Source organism: Daktulosphaira vitifoliae, unplaced genomic scaffold (assembly GCF_025091365.1).
Source record: "Daktulosphaira vitifoliae isolate Bord-2020 unplaced genomic scaffold, ASM2509136v1 Scaffold_1, whole genome shotgun sequence".
Lineage (NCBI taxonomy): Eukaryota > Metazoa > Arthropoda > Insecta > Hemiptera > Phylloxeridae > Daktulosphaira > Daktulosphaira vitifoliae.
Genome location: NW_026099572.1, coordinates 78,759,237 through 78,779,212, shown reverse-complemented (window position 1 = coordinate 78,779,212; position 19,976 = coordinate 78,759,237). Strand labels below are relative to the sequence as shown.

Below are 19,976 nucleotides of genomic sequence, written 5' to 3'. Positions count from 1 at the left end.
ATTAAATAAAACAACGTAAATAACCTCTCCAGGATTCTAAAAAAAGGAACATAATTTTTAATGAAAACACAAACTGTTAAACAATTGTTTCAACAATTCTAAGTACAGTAACAGTCATATTTTTTGGTGCCGTCAAGTGTTATAGGAAAAACACATTAACACCTCTTTATAGTGGGCACTCTAATTAACGTTCACAATAAAAGTGCGTAGATAGGTAAATTAACGGCAGTTTATTGTCATACTATTGAATTTGTACGACAACACGGCAAACAGAGACCTTTGTCATGTTTCATTAGTTCACTATGTTAATTTTAAGTGTTTCAAAGTGCGTAATTTTGATGGCGTCTAAAAGAAAACATCAAACATTAGAGGAAAAAATCTAGTTATTAGATTTTTACAAAAAAGAAAATGTTATTGCACGTTTCCCATCAGAAAAAAAAATGGAATAGGAACAACTCAAGGCACCGATTTAATCAAAAATAAAAATACAGTTTTTAAATTATGGAAATATCACGGTAATGATCAAATGAAAACTGTAAAACGTAGTAAAACCGAATCAAGTTATGTCAACGATGTTGTGCATAAATGGTTTTGTCTGCTCGAGCTAAAAATATTCCAATCTCAAAGAAACAACTTTACAAGTAAGTAAAGAACTTAATGTTGATAGTTTTGAAGTATCAAATGTTTGGATTTAAATCGCGTTACAATATTTCTTTTAAAGTCGTTTTGACAAGAGTGAATCGGTTGATAAAGACACAGTTGACTAGTGGCGTTTAAAAGTCAACTATTTAGTTCAAATAATAAAATTAATTTAAAACCAACTAATAAAATTAGCTATTTTTTAATAACTTATTTCATTTTTATACTTAATGAAAACCATTTTAATGTATTAATGCATTTTATACTCGCGTATATTTGTTTTTTGCTGTTGTATGTACGCACTCTATAACTTAGATCATTCGATTTATTACCACACTCACATATGTCTAAAAATCTGCAAACATGTAATATTTTACATAAATGGCATGTATGAAAAATTATCATAAACCGCTACAATTAAATAATAGAAAAAGTGTGAGTTTTAAAGAGGAAGTTTATTTTTTGTCTGTTACAATTGGGCAATATTATTCGTTCAAATAAATCGAAAAAAAAAATTCCCACTTCCAAAGGTATATGGACTCTTAAAAGAATCACGACAAATGTCCTTTTTTGCGTGCCCCTTAGAGTACATGATTTAGTATATAATATCTGCTAAATAAAATGTTATATTATAACACTTTTTAGACGAGCATCTTCCGTTAAGGAAGTGTTACAAACCAACTAAATCGGTCATTATTTCAATACCCTTCGATGATCGTTATACAAAAGTTTTCCTGTATTTATATTGATAAGGATATCTGTTCTTCTTCATTTTTAATTCTGTTATGAGTAAGCGATTTAATATTTCATTATTATAAAATGGTAAATGCATGGGACATCATCAATTAAATTAGTAATACACATTAAGCCACGGCCAATTTGATTTATTAAGTCAAGTGTGTGGGCCAGTTGTACAACACCGACCATTGGTACTTATTTATTACTTTATTATTTCATGTTGTAAAAAACATAGTTATATTTTATTTTAATAAAACATAAACTGAACACACATTTGTACAGCTGTCAGAGAAAATAAAACAAGAATTGACGTTTCGCAACATTAATGACATTATTTAGTGCCAAAACAATAATACGTTTTATAGCTTTATAAATAATGTTAAAAAGCTGGTAATTGATCACTACTTTCATGTAACATAGTATGATTTGATATAGGCTAATAACTATTATTTAGGCTTAAAAAGAAATATTATGTTTAATAATTGGTACTTAAACAATGGGCTATTGCTTATGCGATTTAATTATTTATAGGCAAACATTTCGCTGTCAATTTATTCTAAATATTTTATTTTTAAGTAAAAAAAAAATAATACACAAAGGGTGTGTTCAAATTTTAATTCAGATTAAATCAGATAATAAAACTATCAAAATTTGTAATTAAATAATATGAGTACAGTTGTAAACGTTTCTTTGAACATTCATTTTAAATACACATACTATAAGAGAAATTAATAAAATAAACCTACAAATATTGTCAACGTATAGTCGAAAAAATTTTTTTATTCTCATTTTGGTTATTATGATTTTTATATATTTAATGTTCTTAATTTTTATTTTAAGATTATCATCATAAGTTCGATGAAAGTCTGGAATAAAAAAATCGACCCGTGAAAATGTTATTTTTTTTTTGTTCTTAATGTTATTTAAATAAATGTAATTAAAAAAAATTGTGGGCGCCAAAATCTTATATACGGCCTTGTCTCTAGTTAAAATTATATTTAGTTTAAGAGAACGGCAAACATTACACAACTAAGTTAGACAAATTGAAATCCTGTACTTTTTCACCGAAATATATAAAGTGCAAATACTATTTGTTAAAAATATATCTTATAAAAAAGTGATTTTATTTTACACAAGATATATCATTACCGTAAATAAATTAATAAATACACATGCAATTAAATAACATTGCATGGGATTAACAGAAACAGACCCGTCTAAAAAAACATTTTGACTTTTATTATAATTCTAACAAAAGTATGATTATTAAAATATTAAATGAAAACTTTTTAAAAATAATATTTACAATTATAACTGTCATAATAATGATTAAACAATAATAGAATTATTATTATTATGACTGCCAGCGAAGTTGAAGCTATGAAAATTACATCTTATACATTAGCTGAATGTAATCTAAAATTAATAGTACAGTCAGTTATGTTTTCTTAGAATTAGATATGCTGAAGACACGTGTGAAAATTATAGTTATTATTTCGCCAATAAAACAGTCTTTCTGGTAGTATAGTGTTTGTTATCACAAATAGTTGTCGATAAAAATGCAGAATTTTAATATTTCATTGTGCTCAATAAACGATGGATTGGTCTTAATCTACAAATATCTATACTTATTAATAATAATGTTTTATCCGATCTGAAAAAAGTCAAATAATAAAACAATTGGAAATAAAATTTTTGCTATCAAATACAAGAATGTAAACTTTTGAATTTACCAATTTTGTTTTACTGAATAAAGGCGAAGGAAAAATATTAAAGCTTATAATTTTAATAGTATTTGGAAAGATATTTGTTTTTAAAATCAAATACTTTGTAAAAGTTTTTAAAATACCTAAGGAAAAAGAGATAAATAAAGTTCTGTAAATACTTTTTCTCGACTACTTTACAGATGTAAATACGAGGTATGAAAAAAAGTTCGTGCAAAATATCATTCAAAATTTATTTATAAAAATTATTCTTAAGAATCGATCAAATTAATACTTACTTGGTTTATAACACTTAATTCAGATTTTTAACAAAATAATACAGCACTGGATATTTACTTATTTTAAATTCTAAAAGATACATTGCTTTTCATTTGAACAACAATTGCACAAAATTCGTATTTTCATTTATTTGTTTAATGAACACTGTTTAAATTTTTATGTATTAAATAACAATAATTATAATATTATATCTCTCGAACGATCAATAGTACTGGTGACATTTATTTTATTTGGAAATAACTTTGAATTCTTATATAAGTAGTCATTCTGCCTGATTCTCAAACTCAATCTCTCACTTCTCTATTATATACTACTTATACGTAAAAAGTGAATAACAAATATTGCAATTTGAAAATAACTAAATAGATATTCACCAAAAACTATAAGATATTGAATTAAATATTATGAGTGTATAATTTTGATTATTATGAGTGTATAAAAATTTAACATTTTTACCATTTTATATGGAGGGTTTACAGTTCCCTAATCTCCCTGTTTGCACCACTACCCCAAGTAGACCTATTATTTCAGATTATTCAGAAACTAGCCATACACAGAACCCCAGACAGGTCCAAATATGATGTATTCCAACAAAAATCATGAAAATTTTGAAAACTAATCCAATTGTCACTTTATATATATTAGTAAATGCAAAGCAAAAATAATCAAATATTATGGAACGTTATTTTATTTTCTCTAATTCTGAAAATAAAATTTCATTATTACACAATAATGTAACATATTAACAAATATGTTTTAATTTTAACTTAAACCAATAATGATGTTTTACTTGAAATTTTGATTCAGATGATCTGCTGCGATGGATTTATATTTATATTAAATATATTTCAACCGATAGTAGCAATCAAAAAAACAATAACCGTCAAAGATGAATAACAGATGCCAATATTTTGAACATAACTTACTTGTATTATAGTTTTCTTGGTTAAAAAAAATTTATATCGATAAAATTTGGATTTTTGCCCATTACTGATTTATAATAGTATGTAACAGTAAACACAAACTATTATTTTTAACATTAAATGAATAATTTAGAATTGTGATATTCATTAAAATAAGAGCATAATATCAAAATTGTACTTTCAAACATTCATATATATTTTTTTTACTTGTACGATAAATTAACGCTATATATTATTATTTTATAATTTATCTACGTAAGATTCTAGGACGATATTAATGCGACTAAGGTGGTACTATTCTTTAAAGTTAAAGTTGTTTTAAGTTTATAAATACCATTAATTAATAAATCAAACAATGTAAAACGAAGAATTTAGTAATTGTTTGATTTGATAATCGATTACACTCGAAAGTCAAAAATTGTTCTAATTACAAACTTGGTTACCACATTCATATGGAAACAGTTAATTAAAATTAGTTAAATAATAGAATTATCTATTAAAAAGTTTGGATGTACTGAATTTTTAATAATTTAAATCTTACACAGTTTTATCTCAAATATGTATATTATATGACCACGCTGTCAAATTTAACTGTTTAATCTTTTATCGTGTAAAAAATATTAAAATTTTTTATTTATGTTATGACTTATACCTGAATGACTCATTTTATAAATTAGATTTTTTTTTTGGACTCAGAAAAACTATACTTCAAGAAAATGTCATCATGCTTCATTTATTTAAAATTCAAATATACTTTAATAAATGATTATACCGTAAGTTATGCTCTGAGGTACATGTTTTCTTTATATAATATTAAAACCTTACAAAAACCAATTTAAACAGACTAACTCTTAGATTATCATAATCATATTCAAATCTGTTTCAAGAAGTTTCACTCCAATATATAATTTTAACGTTATTTGTTAAAAGAACTTTTTCAAAATAAAAATTTAGATTTAATTTTTTAACATAATTTTTAAAATAAAATTAATATGTACTTGCTGGGATTAATGAGACTCAATTAAAAAAATAAAGAGGTGATGACAATTAGAATTTTTGCTAAACTGATAAAAAATTTAAGAAAATGTTGCTAGTCACGAAAATATATAATAGTTTAAACGTTCCCAGATTTAAGTTTAGCTAAATATATCCCTTAAGACTATACTCAGCACGTACTTGATTACTTTTTTATCGTTATTATTTTTTTTTCAAACTAAGATCTGCAAGTTCTTTGATTCTAGAAAAAAAGAATAAAAAAGCTTGTTAATAAAAAAAGAAATTTTAATAACAATAAACATATATATGCATACTATAAATTCGTACAAGTTTTTTGTTTAAAAATTTAAATGAAAATCAATATTTTTCTTATAATTTTTAGATTTAATAGCAATATATAATAATAATATATATATATTTAATAATTTATTATATAAGAAATGTTTTATAAAGGATCAAACGGAATTTCTTAAGAGAAACGCTGAAAATGTTCAAATTAATATTTATCGAATGCTGTTTGATTAACTTTACAGTACTTAAATAAAATAATATTATAATATACTAGGGAACACTCTTTTAAATACTTATCAAATCTAAAAAAAAAGTAATAAACTTAAATTATGCAATTTATATAGTCTTCATACACAATGTAAATTTACTCTAAATTCCAACATTTTAATTTTTCAAGTAAAAGTATTCGATGTTTTTAAGTTTATAATACATTTAGTAGTACTTAGGATAAAAAAAAATATTTATAATGTAAAATTATTTTTGCAAACCTACTTTTTACAGTTATTTTTGTTTCAAAAATAACGGATTATCTATAACTATATATTAAATGACTTTTTTTTAATTCATTTAATTTTTCTACTAAAAATTCTAGACATCATCTAAAATTAAGGGATTCAACTAGCTCTGGGGTTTTTTAGACTAATTTAATATTCAGTATCTTAAGTTACCCAAAAGAATCTATAACACAAATAAAATGATAATAATCTGTTCTCTTTTTATTTAGCTAATTAATTATTCAAAAATTGATTAGATATTTATTTAAATCACATTATAAAAAGCATTTTTAAAATTCATAAATTGTAAAAATAAAAGAAGATTAATGGCCGTTATAGTAGCTAAAGTCATTAAATAATGAAAAAATCGTTGTATGTTATATCGAATAATAATTTATTATTATAATTCAATTCTATATTTTACTATTTAGAATATTACAATGAAATCTTTGTGAAGCTCATCTCCAGAGTGATAGTTACAAGTCCAAGGTTGGAACTATACTGCTGATTTAGTTCATTTCCTATTTATCATTATAATTATTGTTTTTTTTTTAGTTGTTATTGTTTTGTGTTTATCGTTATTGCTGTTTTCATTTTTTGTTGTACTTGTTTTTGTTATTTTTGTTTTCAATCGAATATGAAAAAAATTGATTGAAAAATTATTTTATTTTGATGGCTGATTATAGAAAAGAGATGCATGAATTTTGGACAAATATTAATAAATAGTGTAATTTTACTAAATTAATTTTCAATTAAAATTTCTATTCTGAAAAAAACTAGCACAATGACGACGTAGCATATAGTTAGGTAAATTAAAATGTTTATATACAATAAAAACACATCGTTAAATGTAAAGTTATTTGTTAAGTTTAATTCCTAAACAATGATCATCGTAGAAAAATATTCAGAAAATTTTCAGACGTAGAAAAAGTATTCAGTTCAAAAGCTTTCTCATATATATATTTAATTAACTGTGCAATTTTATTTTGTTAAAAAAATCGTAGCCATTTTAGTAAAAAATATTCTACTTGTACTTATGTATTTGTTTGGTTTATTCGATATTAATTATTTTTATTTGTAAGCATTACTTTTTTAATCATTTAATGTATTAACAAATTTTATTATAAAAAATGGTGGAACAGTGTGGACGTAGCATAGTTGGGACAAGTATAGATGATATTTGACAGTGATTAAAATCACAAACAAAAAATGCTTGATGCAAATCTGTCGAAAGTGTTTATTTTTTAGAAGGAATTGTTGGATTATTCCAAAAGCAATATCAAATCGTATTTCCTCAATTAAATCCTGATTTTAAAAATTTATGGCTTACTATTTACATATTAATAATTTAGTTCAAATCATTGAATATTATAATGTAGTTGCATATTTTGTTAACTACATGGTAAACGTATAGCAAAATTGTAAGTATGGATTAATAAAAAGAAAAAAAAGTTTGATCATTCTGGCCCTCATTAGTTAATTATAATTTCAGTTATCACTGTTACCTCTGTTATTACAATATTTTAATTAAAAAAAAGTATGTCGGATAAGTATGAAAAGTGTATGCTTTAAGTACTCACAGAAAAATGTATTTATCCACATATTTTTCGAAAAATTATTAGAATTGGTAAAATAAAAATGAAACACCTGCTTGACCTATTTGGTCATCGGGACAATTTTTTTTTTATTTATAGTACGTAACATAATGTTCAATTTAACATATGTTTAAAGGAAATGGTATTTCTAGAACATTTTCAAGGTTATGTTATTTCAAGTTTTTAACCCTCTGTACAAGGAAAAATGGTTTGATTTTAAAAATAAATCTTGGATGAAAGGGGTATATATGAAGTATTTAGTTAAAAAAATTGTATTGATCTATACATTTTTAAAAAAGTTATAGCATTTTCAAGTCGTAAATGTAAAATCGAAATTTGTAACTCAAAATAACATGTTTTTAAATACGGCAGCTTTTTGTATATAGCAGATAAGTCGTCAGGACGTTGTTTTTTATTTTATCGTTCGTTAAATAAGAGATAATAGCAAAAAAAAAAAATTGGAAATTGGTGCCCTTTAAAAATTAAGAAAAAGTTGCATGAAATCAATGTGCATGATGAGTTTTAAACAGAGTGCATCAAAACAATAGATAGACGTTACCATCCCGACATCCGACTCTGCTATTTTAAAACGATAAATAGAACAATTTAAGCTGTTTCAAATATTAAAATCGTTTTTGTTGATTTGAAGTGACAAAAACGTTGGAAATATATATAAAACTAGTTTGATTGTTTTTAATCATATACGATTTGTGACGCGTTGTTGTCAAAAATTTGTCCATTGCTAGTTGAAAGAAAGGGTCATAGTCACAACAAAAAGAACATATTATAGTAAAATTAATACCTTCTCAGCATCACATCAGAGTTAAAATACAATTTTAACGTAGATTATGAATTTTAAAATTGTATTAATAAAAAAATAAAATTGAAGATCTCAACAAAGTTATACAGATTAATCTTGATACAATAGTCTTGGTTTTTTTATTTACATTAAAGAAACCATTTTTATTCTATAAAGTCAAAAAACATTTTTTATTATTAATTATATTTAGAAATAAGAAAATTTCTCAAAATCAAACATAATTTAAGAAATTAAAGTTCAGATTCGGAATTATGTACAATATTAAAAAAAATTTACTTACAATTTCCTGAAGTTTGTTTAAATTATTTATTTGTTTTTTATTAGTTATGTGACGAATAAGTTGATGAATGTTATAATGTTTTATTTTATTTTGTTGGTGAGTATTTAAATAATATAACGGTATTTAATGGATTGAAAACATATAGTACAGTCGTTGTTGTAATTTAACCATGCATAACCTCACATTTTGACCTTACTAAATAGAGAGCATTATGAAAACCCCAAAACAACGTAGATAAAGCTGGCTTCAAGGCTTACTTTATTAGGCTCTTGAGGTTTTATTAGTGTGATATACATAGTTTGTGTGCATTAAACGTTAACGGTTTGCTAATGTAGAGAACGATAAAATAAAATTAGTAAGTAATCACGGCAACTTAACTGATGGTGTATTAGTGCAGCTTTTTATGTTAACGCTGTATTTAAATACTAATAATAATACAAATAACCATTTCAAGTGAATTAATGTGCATAAGATTTATATATAAAACTGTCATATCCATTACTCTTGGCTGTTTTATTATGATCTAACAATAATAAATTGTTTATTTATTGGACATTACATCAACAAATGAAAAATTCATGTAGTTAAAATTATTGCTTTTGAAATAAGTTTTTTTATTGTGTACTCAGTTTCAATGTGATATATTAAATAAATAAATTTTTATTTTTTTTTTTTAACATAAATAAATTTGTATAATTAGAACAAAATTCCAATTTTTACTTAACTTTTCTTTAATATGAAAGCATAACAAAAATATTATGATAAATATACTAATGTATATCTTTAATATTAGTAAATAATTACAATAATTTAATATTGAAGTAATACTTTTTGATATTTTAACTATAATTAAAAAATCTTTGGAATTATAATTGTAGAAAAAATATAACGCATGCTTCAACATTAAGAAAATTTTAAAATGTTTCAAATTTATCAGCTAATTTTTTATTGATTGATCTATTTTAATTGATTACTACTGCATTATTATCACATGACAGAACTTATTTGTACGCTATTAATTTAAGTCATAGTTTTAGTGATAGTTTTATATTTTTGTTTGATATCCATGTTTTATTATTATGTAATAATTATTATTATTAAGTTCTAATCTAAATAGGTTATTTAGACTTTATAACGGAATTTTTTTAATTATCCAAAAAAAAAACAATTTTTTATTTGGTAGGTAAAAACAAATTTTATTCTTTTCCTTACGGTATTGAAGATAAAAGTTCATAAAAAAATGAATATCTATATCTATAACAGTCCAATTTTATAGTACTGAAATAATAAAAACGATTTTTTGAAACTTCTAAAATGTTTTATCTTCTTCATATCTCCGATAATTTTCTCTGAAATGCACAATAGACTGATTGCTAAAAATAAATGGACAAAACTTTATATAATCTATTATAATATATATATATGTTATACTATAATTTAAAATAATTTTTAATTATATAGTTATAATAGTGAAATAGTTTACGTCTTGAACCTCCCATTGACAGCAATATTTTAAAATGAAGTAACAGTTAAAAAAATTAAAAATATGGAATTTTTTATATTTTTACTATTCCCACCCTCATTATAAAATGCTTAAATTACCAATTAAATGGTTCTTGATTGGTATTGGTATATCATTGAGTATTATAAACCATTAAATCTTGTATAGGAATTTAATCGTTTGAACACTGTTGTTGTAATTTTATTGAACTTTGATAGTGATTCTAAAGTTTCTCTTTATTCAAGGACTGGCCATCAATTCACCTGATTATTTTAAGTGCATTCAGAGCAGCTTGGCTATCACTTGAGATAGTTATGTTCTTTTTCATGAATACTATTAGGTTCTAGGACCTTACTATTATTGTTATTACCTATTTTTGGAACACAGAGGGTGTTATTCCCTTTGACATGCTAACATTTATGCGAGATTTTGAATGCCAAATACTAGCACCCGCTTCGCCTAATTTTTTTGGAGCAGTTTGTATAGATCACAAATCCTCTTTTCTACTTTGGTGCTTATACTCCATTCCCTACTTGTTAAAATCTCAACTCTTGGTATAAAATATCAGGTTTCTTCAAGAGTTCTGCTGCAATGTAGCCATTGCTATTTTGATTCTTGCCCTAATATATAATTTATTACTTAGTCTAGGTAAATACCCAAATATTTCACCTCTGAATTAAAGTCAATTTCTTGTTCATTCAGGCTGTGTGCCAAGGCTATCAAGACCTGTTCTTCTTCAAGTAAACATAACTACCTCTGCTTTGTTTGAATTAATAGCTAGGCTATATTTACTATACCATATGTTTGAGGTGTTCAATCTTTGCTGATTGTCTGTAATTTTATATGAGAATTTACTCACATTAGTATAGCTAAGTTATCCGCATAGGTTTGTGTAAAACAATATTTGTTTAATTATTTAATAATGGAGTCTAAAAGTAGATACTATGGATATAAAACTTCCTTGTGGGCTACTTTGTTTAACACTCTTAATTACTTTAGTTTCATTGTGCTGTCGCAAAATAGAGTGTTTTTTAAGCATGATTTCTATTTACTATTTACAGTAGCATGGAATAGAAATTATTACTGATTCCAGCTTTAAAGGGTGTATTATCAAAAATCCCTTCAATGTCTAGTAGTATTCTAACTATATACATTTTATACTCTACAGCTTTCGCGCTATGATGGTTAAATTATGGGGAGCTTTGTTAGTAAATTTCCATAATTCTAAATTTTTTCTAATTTTAAATGTTGGTTCCTATGTAAAGGGTTCTCCTTTAGAGTCCTCGGTTTAAAGTGCATATCAATAATTTTTTCCATAGTCTTAAGAACCCAATTCTTTTTATATGAATACATAATAAAGCGTTACTCCATTATATATATATATATATTCCCCTATAAAAATATTCTGGATACCTCAATAATAGCTATAATGCAGTAATTAGATTTTATCTTCTTTTCTAGGAACTTAGCAACCATGTAGTTTTTAGTTTAGTTTTAGTTATTATCGAGGTGGACATAATGCCCATGCACTCAGGCCTGTTGGTCCATTGTGCGTACCTCAGCAATCATGTAAAAATGTATTTTGTGTGTGTGTAATTGAAGATTGAATAATTTATAGAAAAGAATTTTATGTTTAAAAATATATATACTGTAAATCGACATTTTCTATGTCATATGCTTTATATTGGCACAGGTATAGTTGAACTTCTTTCACATACTATTTCCCGATTCAATTTGTACGAAAACTTATATGGATAAAACAATCTACTACTTGAATATTCTAAAGATTGCTGATGTTTAAATATACGCTGAAAAAGTCAGTCTAATGTAAACTACACAATTTACTGTTATATTAGTTTTTACGAATATTATATGCTTTATCTATGAAAAAAAATGATTTCAATGTTACTGGATTTACATTTTACATGGTTGTTAAATGGTTATATTTTTAAACTGTACTACATCCAGCACAAAGTACAACTATATTGCTTAATTTTGTGGTGTGTGTTTAGTTCACTGAATAGTAATATAAATATAAAACAACAATATGTAACACATAGATTTTTTCTGCTCAATACCATAAAAAGAAAACTTTTGGTCATTATAAAAGTACGCTATACTGCATCGATTTCTTCTGAATTACAATAGACCAACCCACCGATGATGCTCCTTGTTATATTCCTACTACTTTAAAAAAATGTAGGCTGGAGTAAAAATAAATCAATAAACCATACAATCAAATAAAATATCTTTTTACAATAATTTATTTTTATTTCATATAATTATTAAATAACAACCTATAATATAGGCACATTATAACTATAATAATGTAAGTCAACATAAAAAAGTAGTTAACAAATATTTTTTAATAATTTCTTTGAATTATCAAAAAAAAAATCTTAGTTTATACAATCATAATACTTAAAATATAGAACAACAGTACTTAATTAGAAATTAAATTTTTTTTCTCTCGAGCACAATCATATTATATTAATAATTATTCATTTAAAAATAGTTTATACCTATGGCAAAAATCACAATTTTGTCCCATAAATTATTCGGGTAACTTATTATTCATTAAAATATATAATACAATTTTTTTTTATATACATATACTACAACATATACTCCTCAACTTCAATATTATTTGAACATACTTACAATTCTTTAGTATTTTATTTATATGAATTTATAAAAATCCAAATGATAAAAATATAAAAGTACGTATACATAATTTATTTAATTGGTGATCTGATAATTGAGAAAAATATTTGTGATTTAGCTGTAAAGATTGAATTTAATGAGGATGTATTTTGCTGATAGTAATGTAATATAATTTTATTTATCAAATAAACCCATACAATTTAATTAATTAATATCAAAATAATTGGAGTTGTTGAATAAGACTATCTGATAATTATCAAATTATCATTGGTGAAGTTTAACATGGGTTAAATAAGATTAAGTCTCTTGTGAGTTTTTGTATTACTCTAATCATGTTTAACTTTTTAAGTTCTAATTTTTTTTAATTCTATAAAAAATTTATTGTGTTTTTAATTCAGCTTTATCAATAAATAGTTATTTTACTGTTACATTAATTTTCATATACACTTATTTTCAATGCTATTATTGTATTTAAAAATAAAAATTTAAGACTCTATTTAAATAGCATATATAAGAAAAAAATTTAAAAAAGATGTTGGCCCTCAGTAATTTTTCTCATTATACTAATTTTCATATTTATTAGAAATATAACAATAAACAAAAACAGTTCTTTAAATCTTACAAAATGTTATTTATAATTAATATAATATGTTACATAAATTGGTCAAAAAAGTAATTGAAAAAGTCAACAAACTTGTTTATTCATCAAAAATTAAATAATATACTACAAATGTGCAACTATTTAGTCTCCTTTGAGTGTTCATAATTCTTCTAATTATCTCACGGTGACAATAATTTAGCTATCATCAATAATTAACACATTTCTTCGTTTAGTATAAAATAGAAATTTTTTTTTTTTGTAGTAATTTTTATGAAAATGTTTTTTTTCTAATTATACCAATTTTTCGATCCCCGACCATCCTAAAAAAATTTAATTCCATACTGGTAGAAATTATATGAAGGGTTAAAGGCTAACAAGTCGATACAAGCAATGAAACAAATAGTAAGTGAAAAGAGAGCCAAAAGAGGATATTAATGGATTTATTTACATTCCGGATGACAAATAGAATAATATGAACGAACAAATACAGCCTGATATTGTCGATAAACGGATCAACACCATTGAAAAACGATAACATAGTTGTGTCTCTTCCAACAAAAGCGTATAATGTAAGAATGTCTAAGTGTTGATTTTCAATTTAGTTATATGGTTAAAGGCGTATTGTATATGCAATAATAACAAAATACAAAAAGTCTCGAAATATCTTTCAGAATGGCTTTACGATCAATGTAATAGGGTTACTTAGAAATAAGAATACAATGCCTATTTGAAGTGTAGATTAACATATAAACATACTACTACAGTTAAGCTTTCTCGTGTTAAATTAATATAATGAGTTATTAGTCGGGTTTTTATTTGTATTGGGTCTGTTTGCAAGTACAAAATTTTTATTTTTATTCTTGCCCGAGAAAATTAGTGAGTTTTTGTTTTAAAAAATGCTCATTTTTTAGTTACAGAATTTATAATTCTAACAAAAATATTTAATTCCATAACTGAATGAAAAAGTAAAATTTGTTGTTTTTGGTCAAAGAAGAACTGTCGTGGATAGTGATGATGTCATTTAAAGAGACGATAATTTGTGGCTTTAATCTGTATTCGACGTTGACAGATATTATTTGAAAGTTTTTATCATGCCATTTTCAACCCACAATCGCCTGTTGGATATTCTACGGGTTATCAGACATTTAGTGATGCGAAAACACATTTATAATTCATAAGGCCCTCTTAAAACAACAAATGTAAATCAACGTCAAGTGGCTTAAGTCAGAGCACAGTTTAAGCGACTGAATGTGTACATTCCGGTTTATATTTTCTTTAAGATGCGTTGAACAAAGGCACTCGACATTAAAATTGTGCTTACTAACTTGCTAGATGACTTTTTACGGATTTACAGAATTTTTTTCTTGTTTTATATAGTCCAATAAAAGTAAAAAGAGAAGCTCACTATTAAATGTTGAAAACATTTGGAAAAAAAATGTTTTAAATAAATAGGTATCACAAAGAAACAGGTATATATTTGTTAGTGATTAAAAAAAAAATGCCTATCCTTAGTTTCATAAATTAGAAATCTATTAATTAGTCTTTTAATATCATAAATTAATTATTTTAAACTATTTTGGGTTCATCTGAGTATATTGTTAACATTTTGTATCGAGTTAAATTTGATGTTAGTTTTTCACTTTAAAATTTTAATTACTTGTAAAATAATAAAAATGAATTACTAAGGCTTTTTGTTAATAATTATTTAGTAAAAAAACATTGGAAGAATATATAAAAAAAAAATTAATGTATAAGATTCAACATAATTAGTCATAAAATATACCAATAGAAAAATGTTCGAAGGTATATTTAAATATGTAATTAATAATAAGCTTAAATGTTTTACAAATAAAATTTGAATAAGTTATTTATCAGTATTACATAAATTTATTTTATTATTTATTTATGAGAATTGTATGTTCTTATTATATTTATTTTAAAATATTGGAGGTTTCTCTTAAACGGTTTTGAAGGGTTATTCGAAATAATTTTCAACAGAAATAAAATGTTTACAATACTTTGTAAATATTTAAGAATAGTTACCAATTGTATCTAATGAATAACTTTTAGCTATTAAGTTTTAAATTTAGACTGGAATTTCTATAGAAACATTTGAATATCAAATATACTGTTTAGAAATAACATTTGAGAAATAATAAAAGAAAAATTATTTTTTTTAGGAATAAGTTGGATTTTTTAATAAAATTTATTTAAATTATTTTAACCAATATTTCGTTAATTGTGTAGTCATATTTTTTATAGTAAATAAAGTATTTGTTTTTTAAAAATTGAAATCCATTTAGTTAATTTAAGTAAATGATATTATATAATTAATGGTTGGCTGAATTATAGGGTTATAAAATAAAGGCTATTGTTTGTTTACTTAATGATAACTTATTTTATTAGAAAAGTAATGTAATCTTAAAGAACAAATTAAATTAAAATCATTTCTTTGTGATCCTTTTTATATAGTTTGATAAAAATATACCTCTATTGAAAAGATAAATAATTGATTTTGAAAATATCTATCTTAGGTGGAATTTAAAATTTACTTTATAAAGCTTTATATTAAAAAATAAAAATCCAAATAGTATTTTATTTTGCAAATTCAAATTTTAAATGGAAATTGTATTTTAATTATAAGATATATTAACTATTTAAAAAATTATAATGCGCTATAATTAAAGAAATTTAAAGAAAATTTACTCAATTTCTAAAATTATTAAAATTAATTTAAATTTCATAATTTTACACAAAAAATGTTAAAAAAATTGTAATTGCCTTTTATTTAGTTTTACGTCCATTCAGAAAAAATGAATTAAAAATTATTAATATGAGCACTGCTTAACAATATTTTTAAAAATAATTTAATATCAATTACTTGAATGAAAACTTCGCACATCTAGATCATTATTACTAGCTACTCGATTGCTATCTTTGANTATTATTACTAGCTATTCGATTGCTATCTTTGAACGTTCTTTTTTCATCTTCAAACGTGACTACTTTGTCACGATTAGATCGAACGATACAAGACTGTTTAGCTGGTGGTGTTGCCGAAACAACACGTAAAGCGGACGGTGGTAGAGGTGGTAGTTTCTCCAGTTCAATTGTTGAACAGAGATTGTGTTCACTAGCACTGCGGGGTATCAAATATTCCGTAGTGGTGGCTGCGGACGCCATTGTTCTGCTGATTGGCTGAACGGAACAGCGACCAACGGAAGCTCGTTGAAATGAAAGTGGAGGAAGAGGAACTTGCACGTTGCACATTCCACTGCGATGTCGATCGTGATCGTCGAATGCCGGTGGTGGTAGTGGCAATTTTTTAACGAGAGAAGGTGACGGTGGCGATCGATCGATTACCGTCACCGGCCCGAAATCTGTTTGTCAGGAGTTATGCGTCGGGCTGACAATTAATACAGAATCATTACTGTTAGCCGCATCCTCAAACTCTTTTCTACTTGACCACCACCACCATCGGAAATTTCGGGCAATGGCGGCTAATTCGTCTTGTAGTAATTGGAAGCACATGGCTACAATAGCCATGCCAATGAGTATGTAGCCAGACGACACAAAGACCGATACGTCTTTGGTAGCTTCTACCCCACCGGGTACTAACTCGCCAAAACCGATAGTNTACCCCACCGGGTACTAGCTCGCCAAAACCGATAGTGCCTAGACTGGTGAAGCAAAAGTATGACCCTTCCAACAACGTCCATTTTTCGAGCTTGTGGTAGATATACGCCCCCAAAGCTACGTATAATCCAACGATGGAAAGTGACAATAGGATGGGCACTCGTTTTTGGTTACTAAAACTAATATTTGCAGACGAAGGAGAAATAGGTGGTAATGCAGTAGCACCCGTTATCGTTTCAAAGTCATATCGATAGTAGTCGATGAATTCACCACCACTTCCTCCAGTAGTTCCTATGTGGTTACTTGACACCGTATTAGGAGGAAGACGTTTACGTCTGCTATCCTGACGTTCATCATCTTCTTCATCTCGACGGGACGGAACAGAACACATCCTTGAGTAGATGCGTCTGAAATTCTTGGCCAAAGTTTCACCCATAGTTGAAAGATATAATAACATTAATGGTATGCCAATTAATGCATACAGAATGGTAATAACTCGACCCCAGGGTGTTTGTGGAGTCACATTACCATAACCTGAAATATACATTTTTTAACATTACTACATTAAAACATGTTTTTAAAGAAATTATTAATTTCAATCAGTTGGTGAATATAAAATGAATAGTGTATGAAAACAATAATTTAATAACTTAACTTAATACGTTGGTTTCTAATTTAAATATTTGAACAAAAGATATTTTCAAAAATTGGATAAAACAATTTTTTTATTGTATAAAAAATACAATAAAAAATATTTACCAGACAATAACAAAATAACATATGTGCTATTTGTAAACCGGTATAATGGTTTACAAAAAAAAAGTAAAAAAAAAAATTTAGTGAGCAAAAATATAAAGTAATCATATTCGTCCTATAGTATTGTATAATTTCAANCTACCGACGTACGACAAGTATTGTATAATTTCGAATTATAAAATGAATATTATTAAAAAAATATTGAATTAACAGATTATTTTCATTGTAATTATAAATATATCTCATACTGAATGGAATGGTTAAGTATTTTTTTCAAAATAGCTAATCTATTCTATATATTTCTAAAAAATATTATAAATGTTTACATAGAATAAATAAATTGATTACGAATTATTTGGATTTATAGATTTTAATATTTAAAGAGAGTACTTAAATTCATCGAGTGAGAAAGAGGTATGGGAGGCTGTGGCATCAATGAAAAATAATAAAGTAGTAGGACCAGATGAAGTGCCAGTAGAAGTATGGAAAATAAAATCTTATTAAAAGGAAAAATTCCAAATGAATGGAGGAATAGTATTGTGATGCCAATATTTAAAGGTAAAAGTGACATACAGGAGTGTGGAAATTATAGAAGCATAAAGCTTATGAGTCATAGTATGAAAATTTGGGAAAAAGTAATAGATAAGAAAATAAAAAATGAGACATCGGTATCTAAAAACCAGTTTGGATTTATACCTGGTAAGTCAACAATGAAGCCATTATTTTGTGTGAGGCAACTAATAAAAAAGTTTAGGGAAAAAAGAAAAAGCTGTGTATGGTATTTATAGATTTGGAGAAAGCGTATAATAGAGTACCGAGAGAGGTTTTAAAGTGGGCATTAATAAGAAAAGGAGGCCCGAAAAGGTACATTTATATAATAGAAGTTATGTATGATGGCACTTATACCAGGGTAAAGAGCCTAGGAAGAGTATCAGAAGGTTTTCGGGTAAGAGTAGGAGTGCACCAAGGTTCTGCTTTAAGCCCTTACTTATTCTCTATAGTGATGGATGAAATTAATAGAGAAATACATTAGAGGTGCTGTGGTGCATATTGTTTGCTGACGATATTGTGTTAAAAGGAGAACATAGGGAGAAAATTAATTAAAGGTTAGAGGTGTGGAGATCAGCTCTTGCCTAAAAGGGTATAAGAATAAGTAGGAGTAAGACAGAGTATATAGAGTACGAGTTTGACAAAACACAAAGTAGGTAAGATGAAGAGATAAGTAAGAATATGCGAGGACGTAATAGGAAAGGTGGAAATTTTTTAGTATTTAGGATCAGTTAAAGAATGGTGATATTAATGAGTATGTAAGACATAGAATTAACTGCAGGTGGTTGAAGTGGAGAGAAGCGTCTGGTGTGTTATTCCAATGAGGCTAGAAGGTAAGTTCTATAAGATTGTAGTGAAACCAACCATGATGAATGGTTCAGAGTTTTGGGTGATTGACAAAAAAGTAGAGCAGAGAATAAGTGTAACAGAGATGAGAATACTTAGATGGATGAGTGGTGTGACTAGAGAAGACAGAATAAGGAACGAAAATGTAAGAGGGAGAATAGGTGTAACGTCAATCGCAGATAAGATGAAAGAAAATAGACTTTGATAGTTTGATTATGTTATGAGGAGAGAAGAATCGGAAGCTGTAAGAACAGTTATAGAAATGAATATTGAAGGAAGAAGTTGTAAAGGAAGACCAAAAAAGAGATGAAGGGGTGTTATTAAATGCGATATGAGGACAGCTGATGTGAGCGTATAAGGGTGGCCACCTTAAGTAGTTGGGATTAAGGCAAGGAAAACGAAGAAGACTTAAATTTATCCAGTAAAAATTAATTAATAATTAGTAATATAAATAATTGAGAAGTTATCATTATTTCATTTTATTTTATCGTTAATTTATTTCTCTTTAATTTTTATAGTAAATGCAAGTTATTATTTAGGAATTTATTTAAATTATAGTTAAAAGATTAAAATATATTTTTTTAACAATCTAATACAGTTTAATAAATAATTAATGAGGTATTAAAAAAATTGTGATTTCATCA

At 25.6% G+C, this 19,976-nt stretch overlaps 3 protein-coding genes across 3 annotated transcripts in view; 1 reads left to right on the top strand and 2 right to left on the bottom strand.

Annotated features, from left to right (window-relative positions):
- Positions 1–168: 168 nt before the first annotated feature.
- LOC126896668 (uncharacterized) overlaps positions 169–19,976 on the top strand; it is a 61,273-nt gene continuing 41,465 nt past the window's right edge. Inside the window, exon 1 of the mRNA XM_050669621.1 lies at positions 169–641. The gene's annotated coding sequence lies outside the window, so the exon portion shown is untranslated. The remainder of the gene's footprint in view (positions 642–19,976) is intronic.
- Positions 5,497–16,815, bottom strand: LOC126896699 (uncharacterized). The gene is made up of 3 exons (XM_050669673.1): positions 16,503–16,815; positions 16,427–16,468; positions 5,497–5,540 (listed from the first exon to the last, which is right to left on the bottom strand). The coding sequence occupies exons 1-3, from the start codon at positions 16,813–16,815 to the stop codon at positions 5,512–5,514; spliced, it is 384 nt and encodes a 127-aa protein (XP_050525630.1). The 3' UTR covers positions 5,497–5,511.
- The window catches only part of LOC126896701 (TWiK family of potassium channels protein 7-like), a 57,875-nt gene continuing 54,388 nt past the window's right edge, over positions 16,490–19,976 (bottom strand). Inside the window, exons 5-6 of the mRNA XM_050669676.1 lie at positions 17,198–17,715; positions 16,490–17,163 (exon numbers count right to left, since the gene is read on the bottom strand). Of these exons, the coding sequence (XP_050525633.1) occupies positions 16,933–17,163; positions 17,198–17,715 (749 nt within the window). The 3' untranslated portion in view covers positions 16,490–16,932. The remainder of the gene's footprint in view (positions 17,164–17,197; positions 17,716–19,976) is intronic.

Coding starts and splice junctions, on each gene's coding strand:
- LOC126896699 (XM_050669673.1), bottom strand. CDS start 16,815: ATGTGCAACGTGCAAGTTCCTCTTCCTCCACTTTCATTTCAACGAGCT. Junction 16,469..16,502: donor GTTCAAAGATAGCAATCGAA/TAGCTAGTAATA, acceptor ATAGCAATCGAG/TAGCTAGTAATAATGATCTA. Junction 5,541..16,426: donor TGTGCGAAGTTTTCATTCAA/GTAATTGATATT, acceptor CTTTTTTTCTAG/AATCAAAGAACTTGCAGATC.